Source organism: Odocoileus virginianus, chromosome 23 (assembly GCF_023699985.2).
Source record: "Odocoileus virginianus isolate 20LAN1187 ecotype Illinois chromosome 23, Ovbor_1.2, whole genome shotgun sequence".
Taxonomy (NCBI): domain Eukaryota; kingdom Metazoa; phylum Chordata; class Mammalia; order Artiodactyla; family Cervidae; genus Odocoileus; species Odocoileus virginianus.
The window spans coordinates 32,590,877-32,613,708 of NC_069696.1; the positions used below are offsets into that span (position 1 = coordinate 32,590,877).

The 22,832-nt window shown below is 38.4% G+C and overlaps 1 protein-coding gene and 1 pseudogene across 1 annotated transcript in view; one reads left to right on the forward strand and one right to left on the reverse strand.

Moving 5' to 3' along the window:
* Positions 1 to 307: 307 nt before the first annotated feature.
* Positions 308 to 22,832, forward strand: part of MRPS35 (mitochondrial ribosomal protein S35) — a 44,346-nt gene continuing 21,821 nt past the window's right edge. The window contains exons 1-5 of the mRNA XM_020910867.2: positions 308 to 470; positions 4,388 to 4,434; positions 6,934 to 7,101; positions 9,206 to 9,266; positions 17,890 to 18,029. Coding sequence (XP_020766526.1) covers positions 359 to 470; positions 4,388 to 4,434; positions 6,934 to 7,101; positions 9,206 to 9,266; positions 17,890 to 18,029 — 528 coding nt within the window. The 5' untranslated portion in view covers positions 308 to 358. The remainder of the gene's footprint in view (positions 471 to 4,387; positions 4,435 to 6,933; positions 7,102 to 9,205; positions 9,267 to 17,889; positions 18,030 to 22,832) is intronic.
* LOC110148726 (proteasome maturation protein pseudogene) lies at positions 16,984 to 17,408 on the reverse strand (annotated as a pseudogene).

Consider the following 22,832-nt stretch of genomic DNA (forward strand, 5'->3'; position numbering starts at 1 on the left):
AGCAACTGCAAAGAAGCAGGGCCTTAGGGTACTGCGGACTCCCAGGCCATCTGAGATTCCGCCCTCACCTGCCCGCCAATAAGCCACTTTTCTCCCATCCCTTATGGTCCTTTGCAACTGTCTTTGGACTGACAGCTTCGATTTTTTAACAAATCTTCTTGTTTTCTTTCCATTCCTTTTTCTACGCAGGGAGTATTTTCTTGCACAGTTAGCTGGCTCTGCATTCGTAGGCCCACGTGCTTCCTGTTTTCCCCTCCCCGGGGCGGGGCAAGGCCCGCCGGCCCGCGCAGTGGGCCCTCAGCCCCGCCCCTTGACCCGGAGCCGCGCTTGTCCCTTCCCGCTCGCCGTCTTCGCCGCAATGGCGGCCCCCTCGCTCCCTGCGTGGTTGGCTCTGCAGACGCGAGCCAGGACCCTTCGTGCCTTTTCCACCGCTGTGTCTCCTGTCACTGGCGCTCCGAGACTAAGCCCGCGTGAGTGTCTGCCGCGTCGCCTCCGGGCTTTGGGGGCTGTGAGCGGGCGGAGTACGGGCGCGTGATGGCGGCTGCGGCGGCGGAGCCAGAGCCACCCTGGGGATGCCAGTACGTCCTCCGTAGCCGGCCACGGGTCCGTCTACAGGAAAGCCGCGGGCTTAGGTGTGTCCCCTGCGCGGAGTGTCGCCTGGGTCCTGGCAGTCAGCTTCTGTGTCTGGTCCTCGGGGCGCCGGCGGCTTGCTCCCCCGCCATCTGCGTGACCTGCGCTTTCTGGTCGTCTTTCGCAGGGCCAGCAGCACAAGTCTCTCTGGTTGCTGGTTCTCGTAATATTTGTTGGGTGATGCCGAAGCACAGATGTTCCCGACGTTTAAGAGAGCTACAGAAATGGCCTGGAACAAGCTATGTCACCAAAGGGGGTTGACCTTCATTCAATAGGCGTTACTGAGGTGACCTTCATTAAAGAGAGATTTTAGCGCTGCCCGATACCGTTCTTGCCTTGGAGGAATCTAGTGGAAAAGTCTAGCTGTGGGTAGACTAGGTGGGAGTACTGGGCAGTGTGAGGTGCTGTTAGTAGAAGCGTGAATACAGTATGAGGATGGGAACACCAAGCAGGAACCCTCAAGAGTCAAAAAAAGCTCTGTCGAGGGACCGTTGCCAGTCATTCGTCTTGTCTTATCCGTGCTATTTTCTGTAATATTTCTAATATTCATACTTCTCACTGTCCAGTTTAGGCCACCATATCTCCCTTCTATCATAGTTTCTTTGCTGGTCTCTATTTCTGCTCTTGCTCTCCTGCATTGGATTCTCACGACAGCCAGAATGAAGCGTGCAAAAAAGCGAATCTTAACTTGCCACTCCCATGTTCAAAATACAGAAAAGATTTTTCGTTGCTTCGAGATAAACGGTAAATTCCTTAATGCATCATCATAGCGCTTAGTTGTCTTAACACTTTTTAATCATTCATCTGTTCATTCTGCAAATACTTAACTCCTACTGTGTGCTAGGTAGCGTTCTAGATCCTGGAATATAGCAGGGCCCTTCGGACTCCCCTGGTGGTCATTGGTTAAGAATCCACCTCCCAATGCAGGAAGAAAGGGTTTGATCCCTGGTCAGGGACATGCAGCATAGCAAGTAAACCAGTGCACCACTACTGAGCCTGTACCCTAGAGTCCGGGTGTCGCAACTACTGAAACCCGAAGACCACAGAGCCTGTGCTCCACGACAGGAGAAGCCACCTTCGGCAACGAGAAGCCTTCCTTCGCTGCAACTAGAGAAAAGCCTGCCCAACACTGAAGACCTAGTGCAGCCAAAAATAAATAAATGAACGAATAATACTAAAAATAAAAACAAGTCCTTTATCTCATGAAGTTTACATTCTTGGTAGGAAATCAGATTATAAATAGGTAAACAATGTCAGATGCTATGAAGAAAAATAAAATAGGGTCTTGAGAAGAACAGATTAGGGCAATAGAGGCTGTCAGGCAAGACAAGATCCGATAGTCAGGAAAGAACTGCCTGAGGAAGTGCTGCTTGAGCATCTGTGGGAAGAGCCTGTTGGTATAGGGAGCTGAAAGTACAGAAGCTCAAAAGTAGAACGAGGTTATGGGTGTGACCAAGAAACAGAAAGAAGACCAATGTGGCTGGAGCTCAAGTGAGTAAAGAGAAGTAAAAGATGTCAGAAAGATACATAATGACCCAATCTGGTAAGGCTTGTAGGCATTTGGCTTGGATTTTATTATAAATAAGTTTGGAATCACATTGGTAGGTTTTGAACAGGAAGTGTGTAATGTGATTTATACTTTTGAAAGATCGCTGACTGCTGTTTGGCGAGCTTGGTGTAAGAGTGGGAGCCAGGAGACCAGTTTGAAAGCTGTTGTAATGCTTCAAATGAGATGGTGGTGACTTGGATTGACCTAACAGTGGAGATGCTGGTGTGGTTGGATTTGGGATATATTTTGAAGGTAGCACTAACATGACTCCCTGATGGATTTGATATGGGGCCTTGAGGAAGTCTCTAGGAAGCATGTTAGATTTTTGAGCAATGGATGAATGGTGATACTGTTTACAGGAACTGAGGAAACTGAAGAAAGAAATCAAGAGCTCTGTCTATGGTCTGTTTTAGTTGAGATGCCTATTGAATGTATCTCTGACCTTTCATTTAAAATTTTCTAAAATTTATTTATCTAGCTGCGCTGGCTCTTAGTTGAGGCATGTGAGATCTAGTTCCCTGACCAGGGCTGGAACACAGGCCCCCCTGCGTTTTGAGTGCAGAATCTTAGCGACTGGACCATCAGGAAAGTCCGTGTCTCTGACATATTGAATACCACTCTTCTGGGTGCTTTTTATGCCCTACTCTTAAATTTCAGCCATTTTGAACTTGTTTACTTTGATTTTCCATCTTCTCTTTCACTCTAGAACATTTGTTCTTACTTGCCTGTTCCCCTGGCTGCCTCCAGCTCATCTTTAAGGTTTTAGCTGAAAGTACACTTCAGGGATATTTTCCCCAATTAATTGACTAAGTTGGGTCCCCTGCTATATGTTTACATTAATATTTATCACTGTTTATTGAAATTTCTTGCTAAATAGTTATCTTACTTGACTGACCGCATTCAGTAAGAGCAAGGACTGTGTGTCTGTTGTTCTTGGCTGCCTTTTGAGTTGCTGGTACACATTATCACTCAAGCAACTTTTTAATGCATCAGTGAATTACTGTTGAGGGGTGAATAAGAATTTATCAGATCAAGAAATGAGGCGGAGAGGGGGTAGAGGACAGAAGCCAGGCAGATGAAAGGGAGACACATTCTAGGCAGAGAGAACAGAAAGTTCAGAGGACAACTCGGGCCTGGTACTGAAAGTCCGGTGTAGCCTAGGGCTTTGTGAAATTAAGTGAAGCTGGAGACAGTAGTTCAGAGTGTGAAGCCTTTTGTGCTGAACTGTGATCATCCTAACTCCTTGTCTTTAGTTTTCTTGGCTAAAAGACCCCTAAATAAGGATGATATATTTCATGCTTGTAGTTACTGTGAAGAACAAGATTAAATAAGATAATGAAAAGCATTTAGCTCAGTGTCTGGATGTGTGAAAGTACTGAATATAATTATTTCATATTATTTTAGTATAGCAAAACATTAAGTTAGAGAGACATAAGTTAATATTTTAAAATATACTATATGTAAGTAATTTATCTTGTACAGTTATGTGATTTATTAGGAATAACTATAATTTTTGTTATTATTGATGTTATTATAGCATTGGCAGTTCTAATTAACAATAGAGACAGGAAACTGAAGGTTATTTTGTGTGTGTGCGTGAAGAACAGAATAATACCATATATGCACAAATATATGTTAGAACATTTCAAACCAGTTGTCTTTAAAGATGCAAAATACTTATTTCTAACTGGATATTTCAACTTGGGGAAATGAGTGTATTTGACAACCTTAAAAGTTATTGAAATTATATCTTTAGTTGATGAGCTAACTATATCTCATCATCCTGGTGGCTCAGTCTGTAAAGAATCCACCCATAATGCGAGAGACCTGGGTTCAGTCCCTGGGTCGGGAAGATCCTCTGGAGAAGGGAATGGTAGCCCTCTCTAGTGTTCTTGCCTGGAGAATCCCCATGGGCAGAGGAGCCTGGAGGGCTGCAGTCCATGGGGTCACAGAGAGTTGGACATGACTGAGCAAATAAGCACATGTGTTGTCAATCACAGTATATTTTCAAGTAACTCTTGAATTTTCTTAACGTATTTCTGACTTTTCATTTGCATTAAAATGATTCAGTCTCCGAACTTACAGAAAATGGATTATTGTCTCATTTTTATGTTACTAAATAAATTATGTGAGAGTTGTGGGATCGTGAACAACGTGGAACAGCTCCTTACTAATAAAATTCTCTGCAACTATTGTGTTGTCTTTTAGCTACAACAGAAAGACCCTCCAAACATGAAAGGCCGCCGAGAAGAAAGGTAAGCAGTTAACGTGCTCTGGTGTAGACTGTCATGTGGGTTTCTAATCTAAAGGCAGATCCTCATTATGAGGTAGAGGGTGCCACACGAGCAGGCTTCGAAAGGGCATGTGCACTGGGTGACCCTCAAAGCCCTGTCTCTAGTCTTTGATTGGTTTTGTCAGTTCTCTGAGGATGGATCATCTTTTGAGAGGCAGACTCACTCACTTACTCCCAGGAAATAGATATATAAACCAGAATAAAAAATTATTTTTGGTGATGCCTTGAACGGTCAGGCAGCCTGGGACATATTCGTTCATCTAACCAGTTTGGTCTCACCCTGTGGGCATCTTCATGGAGGAATCCAGATTATAAGGTCCCTTCATAAATGTGGATTCAGAACAAAGGCACATTAGTTGGAAGTTAAATGACACCAAATTTGGAAAACTCAGCAGTGGTCACAGGACTGGAAAAGGTCAGTTTTTATTCCAATCCCAAAGAAAGGCAGTCCCAAAGAATGCTCAGACTACTGCACGGTTGCACTCATCTCACATGCTAGTAAAGTAATGCTCAAAATTCTCCAAGCCAGGCTTCAGCAATACGTGGGCTGTGAACTTCCAGATGTTCAAGCTGGTTTTAGAAAAGACAGAGAAACCAGAGATTAAATTGCCAACATCCGCTAGATCATCGAAAAAGCAAGAGAATTGCAGAAAACATCTGTTTCTGCTTTATTGACTATGCCAAAGCCTTCGACTATATGGATCACCACAAACTGGAAAATTCTGAAAGAGATGGGAATATCAGACCACCTGACCTGCCTCTTGAGAAATCTGTATGCAGGTCAGGAAGCAACTGTTAGAACTGGACATGTAACAACAGACTGGTTCAAAATAGGAAAACGAGTACGTCAAGGCTGTATGTTGTCACCCTGCTTATTTGACTTATATGCTGAGTACATCATGAGAAACGCTGGGAGGGATGAAGCACAAGCTGGAATCAAGATTGCCGGGAGAATTATCAGTAACCTCAGATATGCAGATGACACCACCCTTATGGCAGAAAGTGAAGAAGAACTAAAGAGCCTCTTGGTGAAAGTGAAAGAGGAGAGTGAAAGAGTTGGCTTAAAATTCAGCATTCAGAAAACTAAGATCCTGGCATCTGGTCCCATCACTCCATGGCAAATAGATGGGGAGATACTTTATTTTGGGGGGCTCTAAAATCACTGCAGATGGTGACTGCAACCATGAAATTAAAAGATGCTTGTTCCTTGAAAGTTATGACCAACCTAGACACCATATTAAAAAGCAGAGACATTACTTTGCCAACAAAGGTCCATCTAGTCAAAGCTATGGTTTTTCCAGTAGTCATGTATGGATGTGAGAGTTGGACTATAAAGAAAGCTGAGCGCCAAAGAATTGATGCTTTTGAGCTGTGGTGTTGGAGAAGACTCTTGAGAGTCCCTGGACAGCAGGGAGATCCAACCAGTCCATCCTAAAGGAGATTGGTCCTGAGTGTTCATTGGAGGGACTGATGTTGAAGCTGAAACTCCCAATACTTTGGCCACCTGATGCAAAGGGCTGACTCACTTGAAAAGACCCTGATGCCGGGAAAGACTGAAGGCAGGAGGAGGAGGGGACGACAGGGGATGAGATGGTTGAATGGCACATCACCGACTCAATGGAGATGAGTTTAAGTAGACTCTGAGAGTTGGTGATGGACAGGGAGGCCTGGCGTGCTGCAGTCCATGGGGTCGCAAATAGTCGGACACGACAGAGACTGAACTGAACTAAACTGAAGTGGCACCATTTATAATCACATAGAGTACTCATTTTCACAGGAGTACTAACTGCTTCCAGGACATGTGCTACACTGGTCTGTTGCTTAGAAGGCTGTTGCCTAGTTTTGCATCTTCGAACCTTCCTTTTGGGTTTAAAGGGAATGCAGGCCATCCCCATCTGTCAAATACAGTTTAAAAAATAAAATAAATGTTTATGTGATTGACTAAGTTATCAATGTACCTATTCTCTGCGCATGGAAGACATTTCTCATTGTGGTCTATTCAGATAGTTTAATCTTAATTTATTTCTAAATTCTTATTCTTTATTTTTATCATTTCTTGTTTTCCTTATTTCTAATCCTCATTGTCATCTCATGTACTGACTTTCATTGAAGTTTTAAAAATTATTCAAAATATACCGTTACTGACCCCTTCATAAACAATATGCAGAAAGTTTGCTAAAAGACTCAGTAAGTAAGAGAAATTTTTTTGTAAAGGAAATGTGCTATTAAAGGGTTCCTTTCCACAGGGTTTGAGGAAACCCTCAAAGATATATAAGTAGGTTCAAGAATATTTAGGTAGATTTGTTTTTTGGGGTTTTTAAAATTTCAACAGCAGCTGTTATGGGAGGTCAGATTTTATATAGATTGCAAGTCCTTGTGTTTCTCTTAATTGTACCTTTTTTCCTTTAAAATTAAAGTTCATGTTTATATTTAAAATATTAAACTGTTTTACATTCTTCAGGCACTACCTCCCAGGACAGAGAAAATGTCTGTTGACCAGGACTGGCCTAGTGTTTACCCTGTTGCAGCTCCGTTTAAACCCTCTGCAGTACCTCTTCCTATTCGAATGGGTTATCCAGTAAAAAGGGGAGTGCCCATGGCTAAGGAGGGAAATCTGGAACTTTTAAAGGTAGGATAAGTTGCTGGTTCATTGGCTGAAACTTATATTTAAATAAATGTTGATTTCCCTCTGACACCTCCCCTTCCCCTGCCCCCCTTCACCCCCCTCCTCCCCCCCTCCCCGCCCAACACTCCAAGGTTCAGTGCATAGCAGCTTACTGTATTTTAATTCAGTTGTTTTCCAGGTAATAATGGATACTATGTTTTACTTATCCCTGGTAAAGATGGCTCAAAGAATTCTAGGCATTTAAGAATGGGTAGTTAATTGGTCCTGTAGCTTACTTTGGACTTTTTCTTTTCTATTGTATATTTTCTATATTGTGTTTTTCAAGCAGAACTAAATGAAATAACATGAGAGTGAGAATTGGCGGGGGGGGGGGGGATGTGAAGTTTTTACCTTTAAAAAAAAGATTTAAAAACTTCCCAGAAAATTAATTTATTATTACTGTTATGGTCCTTAAACTTCTTTATTTCATGAAGCAAAATAGGTCATGTTAAATGCTTCAGTTAAATGCATCTCTAATGAGTTGATAGCACCTTTTGTGATTTATGAAAAGTAGACTTCTTAAAATATAAATGTCCATCACCAGGGAATGCATGTCTTAGATGGTTTCCTTTTACATACAATGAAATTATCATCAAGGAATTGTATTTTCTACTAAATGACAGAAACTGTATTTTCTACTTCATGAAAAACAAAAATTTGCTAAAAGCTGATGGTAAAAAAATGAGATAGTAAACAAAAATTTTTTTAAAAATGAGATAGTAACTTGGAGAGGGAATCATCTGCTGCTGGGGACAGGCAGATGAAATTTGGACAAGGGAACATTTCAAGAGAGAAAGCAAACACTTGTAAAACTAATCTTTTCTTCAAATGAAAGAGAAGAATTCAACTTAAAGAAAAAAAAAATCTTTGGAAAATATCACCGTGAGAGAGAATAACAATATGTTTATACTGTTGTAATGGTGGTCGTGAATGGAATTTTAATAAATATAAAAATCCGAACATTTAATGCGTGCTGTCCCTTTCAAGAATCACCTGTATGCTTTAGTCCAGTGATCTGATCTGTTTCCAGTAAGTGCTATATGGATAAGCTTGTAAAAGGAGGTAATATATGCAGAGTTCATAAAGCAGTGCCAATATAAGTGCTGTGTAAGCATTCACTATTATTTTTTTCCTTTTATGACTTTGAGTCACGTTTCAAAAATAGAAGTATAGAAAATGAAGTCACCCACCCCCATATTCCCACTATTTGGTGTCTGTTTTCTCTTGTTTAAAATAACCATTTCCTGATTGGTGCTTAAGATTCCAGACACAGTGTTTGGAGGAACTTTCTGCTTATTCAGATTTTCTTTCTAAATAAGTTTCTTTAAACTAAATTTTCTCTTTAGATACTTAACATTATTTTAAAAATAGCCTAGGAAGTGTTAATTATTTATTTGAAGGAATCAAATCGCTGACCTTACCTAAGTTTTCATTAGCCCTGTAGAGAACCTCTCAATATATTGTAAACATATCCCCAAGTTCATTTAACTATTTATTTAAGGTTTGTTTGCTTTGTTTATTTATTCCATTCAATTCATAAAATCTGTTAAGGATAAAACAGAAAATGTCTTGCAGTGGTATGTATTCCAGGGGATTAAGATTATTAAACAATGGTCTGTGTCTTTAAGTGTTTTCAGTTTTATAAGGGAAATATGTACACCTGTAGATTTGTGGCAGGAATAATACTATAAAAATAATGTTTTTTTCTCTACCATTATTCTTATAAGATACTTGGTACTGAATCTTCATTTCAGGAAATTCATTTCTTAAATTTACAACATCTGTGACATGGAATCCGTATGTTAAAATATATATATATTTTATTTATTACAAGCTTTGTGAGGCTTATGATTTAATTTTATGAGAAAATTGTGTTTCATGTTTTTAAGAGACTTAGTCAGGAATTCCTTGGCCATCCAGTGGTTAGGGCCTGATGTTATCACTGCTGTGGCCTTGTGCAGTCTCTGGTTGGGGAACTAAGATCCCACTGTGCATGGCATGGCCAAAAAAAAACAATCAAAAAACAAAGACACTTAGCTAATTTATCCTTTAAAATTCTGTATTTTAGATTCCCAATTTTCTGCATTTGACTCCTGTAGCAATTAAAAAGCACTGTGAAGCTCTTAAAGGTATGTGATTGTTTTATAATATGAACTTAATATTTTATTAATTTAACAGGAATCTCATTTCCAATGATAAAAGGGTAAGTTTATCAAAAGGATACAGTATTTGTAAATATTTGGCATCACAAATTGGAGCACTTAACATATAGAAAATATTTACAGAATTGAAGGAAGAAATGGAAAGCAATACAGTTATAGTAGGGGCTTCAGTACTCCACCCTCAACAATGGGTAGATCATCCAGATGGAAAATCAGTAAGGAGACATTGGATTTAAGCTCACACATTAGACCCAATGAATTTAACAGACATTTACAGAACATTCCATTCAACGGCAGTAGAATACACATGAAACATGATTTCAAGATAGATCACATGTTAGACCATAAAATAAGTCTTAGTAAAATTTAAGAAGAAATTAAGAAGAAATGAAATCATATCAAACATTTTTTCAGCCACAATAATTTGAAACTAGAAATCTATTGAAAATTCATGAACATCTGGAGATTAAATAACATGCCCCTAAACACATACTGATTCGAAGAAGCAATCAAAGAGACATCCAAAAATATATTGAGATATGGGCTGTCTCAAAAGCAGTTCAAGGAAGTAATTTTATAGCAATAACAGCCTACATAAGAATAAAGAAAAATATCAACTAAGCCACCTAACTTGGAACTAGAAAAAGAAGAACAAACTTAGCCCGGAGGTAGTAGAAGGAAGGAAGTATAATGGTTGGACTGGGAATAAATTAAGACAGGACAACAGAAAAGATAAATGAGAACTTGTTTTTTGAAAAGATAAACAATATAGGCAAACCTTTATCTAGCAAGAAACAGAGAAGCTTGAAAATTAAAAATAAAATAGGAGATGTTACAACTGATATCACAGAAATGCAAAGAATCTAAGAAACTACTGTGAACATTTTTATGCCAACAAATTGAACAACCTAGAAGAAATGAATACAGTCCTACAAATCTATAATGTACCAAGACTGAAGCACGCATAGAAAATCTGAACGGACCAGTTACTAGTAAGGAGATTGAGTCACTCCAGATGGCTTCATTGGTGATTTTGTTTTAATTGAATCATAGTTGATTTACAGTGTTTCCTTACTTAATTTCAGCAGTACATCAAAGTGATTCAATTAAACATATGTATAAATCTATGTATACTTTTATAGATTATTTTCCCTTATAGGTTATTTAAAAATACTGAGTATAGTTCTCTGTGCTATACAGTAGGTCATTGTTAGTTATTTATATGTAATCATGTGTATATCTTAATGCCAAATCCTAATTCACTGGTTTGTTCTACTAAATATTTAAAGAATTAATATCAATCCTTCTCAAACTTCCAAAAAAGTAAAAGAGAAGAGAACACCCAAAGTCATAAACTTAGCATTATCCTGATTCCAAAACTGGACAAAGGCAAATAATACAGGCCAATATCCCTGATGAACATAGATGCAAAACTCCTCAACAAAATATTAGCAAACCAAATTCAACAGTACATTAAAAGGATCCTACAGGGTGGTGCAGCTCCTGCAAGTAAATCAGTGTGACATATCACATTAAAAAAATGAAAGATAAAAATCATATGATCTTCTCAGTAGATGCAGAAAAGGCATTTGATAGAATTCAGCATCCTTTCATGAGAAAACTCAACACAGTGTGTATAGAGGGAATAAACTTCAGCATAATAAAGGCCACATTTAATAAGCTCAAAGCTAATATCATAGTACAGCAATGAAAAGCTAAAAGCTTTTCTTCTAAGATCAGGACAAGACAGGGATGCCCACTTTCACCCCTTTTATTCAACATAGTGCTGGAAATTCTAGCCAGAGCAGCTAGGCAAGAAGAAGGAAAAAAAGGCATAGGAAAGGAGGAAGGAAAATTGTTGTTACTTGCTGATGACATTATTTTTTTTTGATGACATTATTTTATGCATATAAAATCTTGCTGCTGCTGCGTTGCTTCTTTTGTGTCTGATTCTGTGCAACCCCATAGACGGCAGCCCAAAAGGCTCCCCCATCCCTGGGATTTTCCAGGCAGGAATACTGGAGTGGGTTGCCATTTCCTTTCCCAGTGCGTGAAAGTGAAGTTGCTCAGTCGTGTCCGACTCTTAGTGACCCCATGTACTACAGCCCACCAGGCTCCTCCATCCATGGGATTTTCCAGGCAAGAGTACTGGAGTGGGGTGCTATTGCCTTCTCTGATATAAAATCCTAATGACTCCAAAAAAACTTTAAAATTAATAAATGGATTCAGTAAAGTTGCAGGATACAGTTAGTATACAAAAATCAGTTTCATTTTCTGCAGTGAAGGTGGGAGTTCAGAAGGAGATTAAGAAAGAGAAGTTAAGTAAAACATTTACAATAGCACCAAAAATAATAAAGTACTGGGTGGGGGGAGGAAGAATTGAATGAAGGCAGTCAGAAGATGCAGACTTCCAGTTACAAGGTAGCTGAATACTAAGGATATAATTTATAATATGATAAATATAATTAATACTACTACATGTTATCTATGAAAGTTTTTGAGAAGAAATCCTAAGAGTTCTTATCACAAGGGAGAAGTTTTTTTCTCTTTATTTAATTTTTTATTTATATGAGATGATGGATAGTCATTAAATTTATTGTGATAATCATTTCATAATTTATGTAATTCAAATTATTATGCCCTGTACCTTAAATTGCACAGTTGTTCAGCCCCTAAGCTGTATCTGACTCTTTGTGACCCCATGGGCTACAGCACGCCAGGCTTCCCTGTCCCTCACTATCTCCTGAAGTTTCCTCAAGTTCTTGTCCATTGAGTTAGTAATGCTATCCAACCATCTCATCATCTTCCACCGCCTTCTCCTTTTGCCTTCCATCTTTCCCAGCGTCTTTTCTGTTGAGTCAGCTGTTCTCATCGGGTGGCCAAAGTGTTGGAGTTTCAGCTTCAGCATCAATCCTTCCAATGAGTAATCAGGGTTGATTTCCTTTACAAGTGACTGGTTTGATCTCCTTACTGTCCAAGGGACTCTCAAGAGTCTTTTCCAGCACCACAATTTGAAAGCATCAATTCTTTGACGCTCAGCCTTCTTTATGGTTCAATTCTGAAAAACCATTGCTTTGACTATATGGACCTTTGTCAGCAAAGTGATGTCTTTGCTTTTTAATATACTGTCTAGGTTTGTCATAAGTTTCCTTCCAAGAAGCAAAGGGTCTTCTAATTTCATGGCTGCAGTCACCATCCACAGTGATTTTGGAGCCCTAAAAGAGGAAATCTATCACTGCTTCCACCTTTCCCCCTTCTATTTGCCATAAAGTGATGAGACCAGATGCCATGATTTTATTTTTTTTAATGTTGGGTTTTAAGCCAGCTTTTTAAAAAAGCACTTAAAACTTATACAGCGCTATATGCCAATTATATCTCAAGACTGGAAGAAATAAAGTAAAATATATATGAACACATAATAAAAATAAGAATAAAGTACTTAGGAATGTGTTTAACCAAGGGGGTGAAAGATCTGTATACTGAAAACTAATATTGATGAAAGAAATTGAAGAAGACACTGATAAGTGTCAAGATATGGATTGGAAGAATTAATAATGTTAAAACATCCATAAAACCCAAACCAATATACCGATTCAATGCAATCTCTGTCAAAATTCCGAAGGTATTTTTCCCAGACATGGAACAAACTCCTAAAATTTGTTCAGAACTGTAAAAGACCCCAAATAGCCAAAGCAGTTTTGAGAAAGAAGAACAAAGCTGGAGCCATCACACATCCTGCTTAAACTATATTACAGAGCAATAGTAGTAGTCAAAACAGAACGGTATTGTCATAAAAACAGACACACAGATCAATGGAACAGGACAGAATTCCAAAATAAAGTTGTGTGTTTGTTTAGTTAATTTGTGACAAAAGAACCAAAAACACTTAATCCGGAAAGGATAGTTTCTTCAGTAAATGTTGTTGGGAAAACTGGGCAGCCACATGTAAAAGAATGAAACTTCACCACATCCTTGTACTATACACAGAAATGAATATGAATTAAAAACTTGAACATAAGACCTGAAACCATAAAACTCCTAGAGAAAAACATTGCTTGTAAGCTCTTTGACGTTGGTCTTGGCAATGATTTTTAGGAATTTGACACCTAAAGCAAAGGCAAGAAAAGTAAAAATAAACAAGTGGGACTACATCAAACTGAAGAGCTTCTGCACAGCAAAGGAAACCATCAGTGAAGTGAAAAGGCAATCTGTGGAATGGTAGAAAACATTTGCAAGTCATGTATCTGTTAAGAGGTTAATAGCCAAGATATGTAAAGAACTCATAACTCAATAGTAAAAAAAATCTGATTTTAAATGTGTAGAACTAAATAGACATCAGTTTTCCAAAGAAGATTTACAAATGGCTGATAAGTACATGAAAAGATGCTCAACTTCACTAATCATCAGGGGAAAAAAAATTCAAAATCCCTGCACCAAAGTGACTGTTGTCAGGAAGGCAGTGTGTTTATGAGGATGTGGAGAAGAGGACCCTTGTGCACAGTTGGTGGGAATGCTAATCGGTGCAGCCACTGTGGAAAACAGCCTGGAAAGTCCTCAAAAAAATGAAAATTAGAACACTATATAATCCAGCAATCCTATTTCTTGATATATATCCAAAGGAAATGAAGATGGATTATTGAGATACATGGACTCCCATGTTCATCTGAAGGTGATGTCTACATGCTCAGTATAGCTATCAAGGCTTTTCAGAAAAGGAAATGAAACAAGAAACTTCAGAGGTAGCCTGATTATGCTAATAGGAGAAATAAATTAGTAAACATGATGATGATGAAATTTGAGCTTCTGGAAGGGCCTTCCAGTTGAAAATTAGAAGGAAGAAAAATGAAAAGATCATAGAAAGAGGTCTAAAAAGCAGGAATAATAACCTTATGCTTGAAATGAGGGAAGAAAAATCTCTCCTATTTTCATTGAGTTATGTTGTCTTCTGTTTTGAGACATTAGGATGAACTTCTGTCCCTTTAGATTGTATGTTTCTTTATTTGTTGGTGCCTAATGTTAGACTGACAGAGATCACTGGTGCATATTTGTGCCCCATATGACACAAATCATATGTTATTTTTTGATCCTTTGCAAAGCCAGTTAACAAATGCATTGTTGTTCAGTCGCCCAGTCGTGTCCAACTCTTTGTGACCCTGTGGATTGCAGCACACCAGGCCTCCCTGTCCCTCACCATCTCCCGAAGTTTGACCAAGTTTGTGTCCATTGCATCAGTGATGCTACCCAGCCATCTCATCCTCTGATACTCTCTTCTCCTTCTGTTCTTAATCTTCCCCAGCATTGAGGACTTTTCCAGTGAGTTGGCTTTTCACATCAGATGACCAAAATGCTGGAGCTTCAGCTTCAGCATCAGTCCTCCCAATGGTTTTGAGAGTTGATTTCCCTTGATTGGCTGGTTTGATCTCCTTGCTGTCCAAGGGACTTTCAGGAGTCTTCTCTAGCACCACAGTTCAAAGGCATCAATTCTTTGGCACTCTGCCTTCCTTACACCCAAAAGTGAAAAAGTGAAAGTCGCTCAGTCATGTCCAACTCTCTGTGACCCCATGAACTGTAACCTGCCATGCTCCTCTGTCCATGGATTTCTCCAGACCAGAATCCTGGAGGGGATTGCCATTCCCTTCTCCAGAAGATCTTCCCAACCCAGGGATCAAACCCAGGTCTCCTGCATTGCAGGCAGATTCTTCACTGTCTGAGCCACTGGGAAGCCCTCTTTACACCCAGAGATGGGCACAATAAAGGACAGAAATGCTAGAGACCTAGTAGATGCTGAAGAGATCAAGAGGAAATGGAAAGAATACACAGAAGAACAAATATATTACCCTGTGATAAATTCTCCTTTTTTTGTTTTTTAAACATTATTTTTAAATGTGCATTTATAATTTAGAAACTGGTAATGAGATAGTTCAAAAATATTTCATAGTTTTTAAATAAAAGGGTTTCATACACTACATTTAGAAGAGTAGCATTATATTTTATAATATTTAAGTGAATTTTTTTTCATTTATTTTTATTAGTTGGAGTAAGTGAATGTTTTAATCTTTCCTTAATTTTGCCTTTATACTTTTGCCAGCTTCTAGATTTAGATCATATCTTCCAAATAACTCAAAAGGCTTTTCAAGTATTTCTTCTCAGTTTTCTTTCAAAGTAGGTCAGTTCAGATTTTGTATCTGACTTGCAAATGGAAAATTTGAAGCACAGGAAAGTTAGGTAATTTACCAAAACTTTAATAATCAGTGGCAGAAGTTAAGTAAAAACCAAGGTCTTCCGAATTCGTCTGTTGCTCTACCTATCAGATGAATAAAAGGTTGAGAGGGGTCTATTATGTGCTTTCCAGTTGGCTGGGGTTTTTTGAACATATAATCGGGCAATTTAATTTAAAAACTGTAATTATCATCTGGTGATTGAAATGACTTATCCAAAGTTTAAAAAAAAAAAAAGGTCAGTACAAACTCAGTAACTCATAAAATTCCCCAAACTAGTCTGTCTTATAAAGTGCCTGGCACTGTTGCATCTTATAGTACAGGATACTGGGATTAGTCCATAATGGGAATGCAGTTTAACCCCAGGAATTTTGCTCCGTTCATTTTATTTAAATGTCAAAATGTTCTTAATGGCAAAGCTATTTCTTTCCCCTTAGAGTGTCTGAGTATTGATCTCTTAAACACAGTATTTAGGGAATGGTGTGAGCTATACTTAATTTGCTAACATATATTTAGTCCCAAATCTTGGAAAGTCTCTGTAATCTGGAGTGACATTTTGCTGACTGATTTTAAAGTCTAAATGGGAGCTAAATATAGTGTCTACTATAAGAAAGTCGTTAGCTCGGGGGAAATGTTGTTGGAGAAAGCATGGTCCATGGGGTCTCATGCGCTTGATCTAAGAAACCTATTTTAGCTCTTCTTAGGAAGAGGTTGTTTAGGAAATGGGATTTCTGTTAAGGGGAACCTGATAATGTCAGAAGTTTTCATCCCAGACTGGGAGCCCTCTACCGTACTAACTTGATAGACTGGGGCAAAATGAAATCAGCTGCCCACCTAGGGAGTGCCTCGGTATTAATAATACCGATAGCTACAGGAGGCTGGGAGCTCTCTCATTTCCTTGAAAGATTTTTTTTTCCCATTTGAGGCCTGAGTTTGCACCTCTGTGCTATGAGCAGTGTTCTCCAGGCTTAGAACTTCTGGTTGTAGCCCAGATCTCAGACCATAGACCCACTCTTCCCCAGACTGGCTGTCTTGCGTGAATATGTGGGCAAGTCTGTTCCTCTTTCCATTTAGTGCCAGGAGCTCAGAAGTCAAGAGAAACATGAATTACTGTAAGGAACATTTAAAGGTGACTGAGGCTTTACAGTTAGAGGGCCTGTTGACTCAATTTCTGAAAGAAGATTGACAACATCTCAGTTCTCTGGTAGAGCTTGCACCACATGGCTTGGTGGACGTTAGTTCCCTGACCGGGAACCGAACCTGGGCCATGACACCGAGTCCTATCCCCTGGACCACCTGGAAATTCCCTCTTAGAGCTTTTTTGGAGCTTCTTTCACTTCCCTTCAACTGATTTTTTTTTTTATGTGTCAGTTCTTTTAACGTCGTGCACATCAAATTATAGGAAAAAGACACCTGTAAACAAGACACAACTCCTCTACTTCCGTGAGCAGCACACGGCATTACAGTCAGCCATGTTTATATTCAACCATCAAATGCAGTTCTCCTATTAGTTCACTTTGCGATGGGTCATTAAGAATATCTTCAAATCCAATAGTCTCATCGTTACCCCTCAAAATATCCAGTGAAAGGTTTGAGCTTGGAAGAAATGGAAGATGCTGAACCTGCTGCCCTGCCTCACATTCCATCTGCAGCTTTAGTGGCGCAGATAGACCCTGAATGTTCATCTTATCTTGGTTGAGCTGGTAATTTTTTTCTGATAATTCAAGAGGATGACTGGGCAGAAGTTCATTTTTCACACAAAGAGAAACCTTTTCGAAGAAGAGCATGACTTTCAAAAGGTCCACTTGCTGACCGCTCAGTAACTGGAATACTGTCCTTTAGCTGAGATCCAAGTCCTCTGGCATTCATGTTCAACTTGCTCGGCACACAGACTCTCACCCTGTATGGTCAGCTGGCTCTGCGGCTCACTTCGGTTTCCTCTTCAACCGATTTTTAATAACCTTCGTTTGGATGTGAATTCGTATTGCCTATTGCCATTTCACAAACAATAATGCTTCAGGCTGTATGAAAGTTTTTGCTTTTAGTTGGTCAGGAATTAACACTGTCTCATAACAGACATGTGCAAAGCTATAATAAGCTTCCATCAGGTCATAGTTCCCTTTTAACTTACTGCTCCCCACCAAACCTCAACTAGCCGAATCATTCCCTTAATTAAATCCCCTAATTAGGATTCACCTAGGAAGAAAAGTAATGCATGTGGGATGATGATTATATAAAGTGCAGAAAATAATTTGTTCTTTCATTTCATGTATCCTGAAAAGTGAACTCGCCTCAATAATTTGATTTTGTCTGGTAATATGTATTTTAATGAGAATTACAAAACTACAATTAAAATTTTTTTTAATTCTCAGATTTTTGCACTGAGTGGCCAGCTGCATTAGACAGTGATGAGAAATGTGAGAAGCATTTTCCAATTGAAATTGACACAGCTGATTATGTTTCATCAGGACCATCTATTCGAAACCCCAAAGCACGAGTAGTGACCTTAAGGGTAAGAGTTATTTTCTAGAAAATAAGAATTATTATAACACTTTATTTTATAACAGTATTTTGTATGTGTGACTATAAAACTGATAACATGTAGGCTTTCTAACAGTTTTCTTTATTAGAAAAATACAATGAATATGTTTAGAAATTAATATTTATATATATTCCTGATTATGTTCCTCAGATAACTTACTAAAATGAGAAGTCAGGTCAAAGGATATAGATCTTTTAAGGATTTTTTATATATATTGAGATAGTTTTTTGATTCTATAAAATCCCTCCAAATACAATACCAGCAGATTGTGAGAAAGCCTGTATTTTCCTGTACTCTTACCAGATTAGATATTATTATTGCCTATTAGCTTGATAGGTAAGAATTTTATTTGAAATATGTATGTCATTGAATTCAAAGAGGGTGAAAGTTTATTCCTTTGTAAAATACTTTTTTTTTCTTTTTGCTCCTTTGCCCATTTTGAGGCTGTATTGATTTCTTGCAGACTTATTTTTTCTTTTTAATAGGAGCTTTATTGAGATAATTCACATACTATAGAATTCATCCTTTTAAAGTTTACTGCTCAGTAGTTTTTAGCATAGTCACAGAGATGTGCAACCATCACCACTACTTAACTCCAAAAATTTTCATCACCGGAGAAAGGAAATCCCATGCCCGTTATCAATCACTCCCTTTTCTCCAGTGTTCTTTACTTCCCCCAAGCTCCTATCAACTACTTATCTTAACTTTCTTTCTTTGTGGATTTGCCTATTCTTGACATTTCATGTAAGTGAATCATATAACATGTATGCTTTTGCTTAGTATAATGCTTTCAGTGTTTCATCTGTTATAGTGTGTATCAGTTCTCCATTTCTTTTTATTGCCAAATAATACTTCATTTTATGGATATACCACTTTTTTTTTTTTAATCTACTTGGGCTTCCCTGGTGGCTCAGATAAAGATTCCACCTGCAATACTAGGAGAACTGGGTTTGATCCCTGGGTCAGGAAGATCCCCTGGAGAAGGAAGTGGCAACCCACTCCAGTGTTCTTGCCTGGAGAATTCTATGGACAGAAGAGCCTGGGCGGGGCGGGGGTGGGGGGGCTACAGTCCATGGGGTTGCAAAGAATCAGACATGACTGAGCAGTTACACTCTCACTTCACTTTTATTTATCCACTTAACATTCAGTAGTTGTTTGAGTTGTTTAAATCAGGATCCAGTCAAACACAGTTGCATTTGCCTGTGATGTTACTTACGTCTTTTTAAATCTAGAACAGCAAAGGACCCCGCTACTCCTTTTCCCACTCGCCGACCTGCCACCCTCACCGTGATGTAGACAAGTTAAAAAGACAGGCATTTTATTCTGCAGCATTCCCTACCTTCTGCGTTTGTCAATGCATCCTGATGTCATTTACCTTATTTTTCTGTATTTCATATAAACTGGAAGTTAGATTTAAGGGGCTGATTATGTTATAGTTAACTGTGACAACAGTATTTGAGAGATGTTGCTAGGTATTTTATATTGCATTCCATGAGAAGGCATGTAAAGTCTGGTTACTATATTTTGAGTATGCTGAGATTGATCACGTGGTTAAGAGACTGACAGCATAATCTTTCTCTAATGTGAGGTTATATTTTCCATTTCCTTTGAACAGGTAAGTGTAGATAGATATGTTCAGCAAATTTTAATCAAATAAAATCGTATTCTTTTTGCTATTCGATGTGTGGCCAAAAGTTTGGCCAGTAGGAGGCTAAGCTGATTCCTATATCCTTTTTTTTTTTTTTTACAATCCCATTAACATTAGAAAATTTCCTTGCCTTCTGACACAAGATGGCCCAGGCTCCTTTTATAGTGTATTTCGTATCTCAGACCTGGAATTAGCTATTTCTCTCGTAGCTGTGTTTGAGTAGACTCCGGGAGTTGGTGATGGGCATGGAGGCCTGGCGTGCTGCAATTCATGGGGTTGCAAAGAGTCGGACACGACTGAGCAACTCAACTGAACTGAACTGAACGAGTAGCTCTGATGCATTTTAGTGAACATTGATGTTTGGAGACCAAAATCTGAATGCTAGGACTTTTCAGTTGATTCTTTGGGTCATTTCTCAAGAAATAAATGATAATTAATGCTAGTTTTCATTTTTAACATCTTTTTTTTTCTTCTTTTGCATTAGTTTCTAAAATGTTTATGTAGTCCCCTGTGCTGCTCTAAAATGTGTATGCCTCTATCTAGTGTTTAGCTTTTAACTCTGAAATGGACCCCAATTTGAGACAGTAGTCCCTATTTATGTTAATGATGTATCCTGTTCCTAGTTTACTAGTATTTTTGGAGTGATTTCCTTTGAATTTTTTAAAGTAATGAATTATATTTCTAGATTTTCAATTACTGAATCATTTCTGAGTCCTGATCAGTTTATGGTACATTATCCTTTTACTTTACCACTGACTGATTTGCTATTTAATATTTTATTTAGGACCATTTGTCTTTATCTCATGTTGCTTTGGAGGAACATCAAAGCCCTGCTTCACTTACCAGGAACATGCCAGATGCCAGTGCAGTTCCACGTGTGGCCTAATAACTCCTAAGTTAGTATTGGAAACCCTTGTTTCCAGGACCCTTGCTTCTTGATGCTCATGATGTATCTTTCTCACACAGCAGTCACGGACAGTTTTTTTTTTTTAGTTAAACTTTTACTTTTAGAATAGATTTACAGAGAGGTTTCAAGGATAGTAGAGCATTTGCTGTATGTCTCAGCAAATATCTCCTGTTGTTAATATCTTATGGTACTTGGGTATATTTGTTACAACTAATGAATGAATCCCTATTGATACACTGTTAACTAAAAGTTCATACTTTATTCAGATTTCCTTAGTTTTTATCTAATGTTCTTTTTTTTCCCCCCAGAATTCCATCCAGGGTACCACATTGTATTAGTCATCTTGTCTCCTTAGGCTCTTCTTGACTGATTATTTCTCAGAATTTCCTTGTTTTCGATGACTTTGACAGTTTTGAGAAGTACCAGTTATGTATTTTGTGGAATGTCCTTCAGTTTCTATTTGTTCGAATTTGTTTGATGTTTTTCTCATGTTTAGACTGTTCTGCGTTTGGGGGGAAAAAGCCTCAACCTAGGTGTCATTCTCATAGTGTCAGAGCAAGGGTGTAGGTTGCTCACTTGACTCATTGGTGGTGCAGCTTAGATCTTTCTCCACTTTAAAATTACTCTTTTTTTCCCTTCCTTTCCATAGTATACCCTTTAGAAGGAAGTCACTCTGCATAGCCCACATTTATGGAAGTTATACTCCACCACGTTGAGGGAGAAGGATCACATAGATTATTTGGAATTCTGCTATGTGGGGAATTTGTCTGTTCTCCTCCATTTGTTTATTTATTCAATCATGTATTTATATCAGTGTGGACTCAGGGATATTTATTTTATCCCGTGGATTTTGGTCCAATAATACTTCATTGTGTTGCTCAAATTGTTCTGGTTTTGGCAGTTGGACACTTATTCCTTGGCCCCTCTGTTCCTTGGCCATGCCCCATCATTTGTGTTTTAAACACATCTTCATTTCTTGACACCACAAAATGCTCCTAGTTCATTTTAGATACTCCTGTCCCATTCCTAGAATCAACCCTATGTCCAGAGATCCCTTACTAATTTACTTTTGATTCACCTGTTCTGGAGGGTGACTGCCCACCTTTTTTGAGGGGCTTTCTAGTACTAAAAGTTCGTTCTTGTACTCCATGTAATCTGTATTTTAAAGTGGAAGACTCCAATTTACTGCAAAAATATGCTGAAAATCTGTGCAACCATCTTTGCATTGTATGCTAACAAATAGACAAACTTTAGTTTTTAGAAATTTTTTCAGTGTTAGAGCCATAACTGACTTGTAATTTTCTTTCTTTGAGTTTCAATGTCAGTGTAATGAAATGAATTTTTGAAGCTTTTCAACATTTTTTTTTAAATTCCATAGGACAGTTTAAGGGTCTAGCAATATAATTATGTATTTAGAGATTCTGAAAATATAAAAGTTACAAAAGATTTATTATATACATTTTATGAAACATAGATCAACAAAGGAAAACAGGAGAAGAACTTAAAATTTTGCTTTGCTGATACCATTCCATGGGTTAACAGTGTCTATTATAGACTAATAATACCTCATACATTTTTAAGAACTTAATAAATGTTACTTCTTTTAATAATAATAACAACAAAACAATGTTTGAGTTCTCTGTTTTAGGTGAAATCTCTGAACCCAGAGAAACCTAGATTCTTTTTTTCTCACCGCACCATGGGGCTTTTGGGATCTTAGTTCCCCAACCAGAGATCGAACCTGGACCCACAGCAGTCAGTGGAGTCCTCACCTCTGGACCGCCGGGGAATTTCCAGGAAACTTAGATTCTAATTCATGTTTTGGGGTTTAATTTTTGTGGGCCTTAGTCTTAAGTACTACAGTATACATATGAGGTCCTTACTGGTTCTAAATCTGCTGATTTTGTTTCACATAAAAATAATCAGTGCTTTATTTAAAGTATGCCCGCAGATACCACTCACTGTATCATGTGGCCATCCCTGCCCATCTGCTTCATCTCTCATGCCACCACACCACATCTTCCTCCATCCTTTATACCCCCCTGCCTGACTCCTGGCTGCCCTTCTGAACTATTTGCACTCCATCTGCTGATAGTTGAGGCTCAGAGGTAGTGTCCAGACTGGTATTGTAGTTAAAGGGTAGAAGCAGGTGAAACAGACTAAAATGTGTAGACCAGCATAATTTAATGCAATATTGTGAAGATAATCAACTATTGTT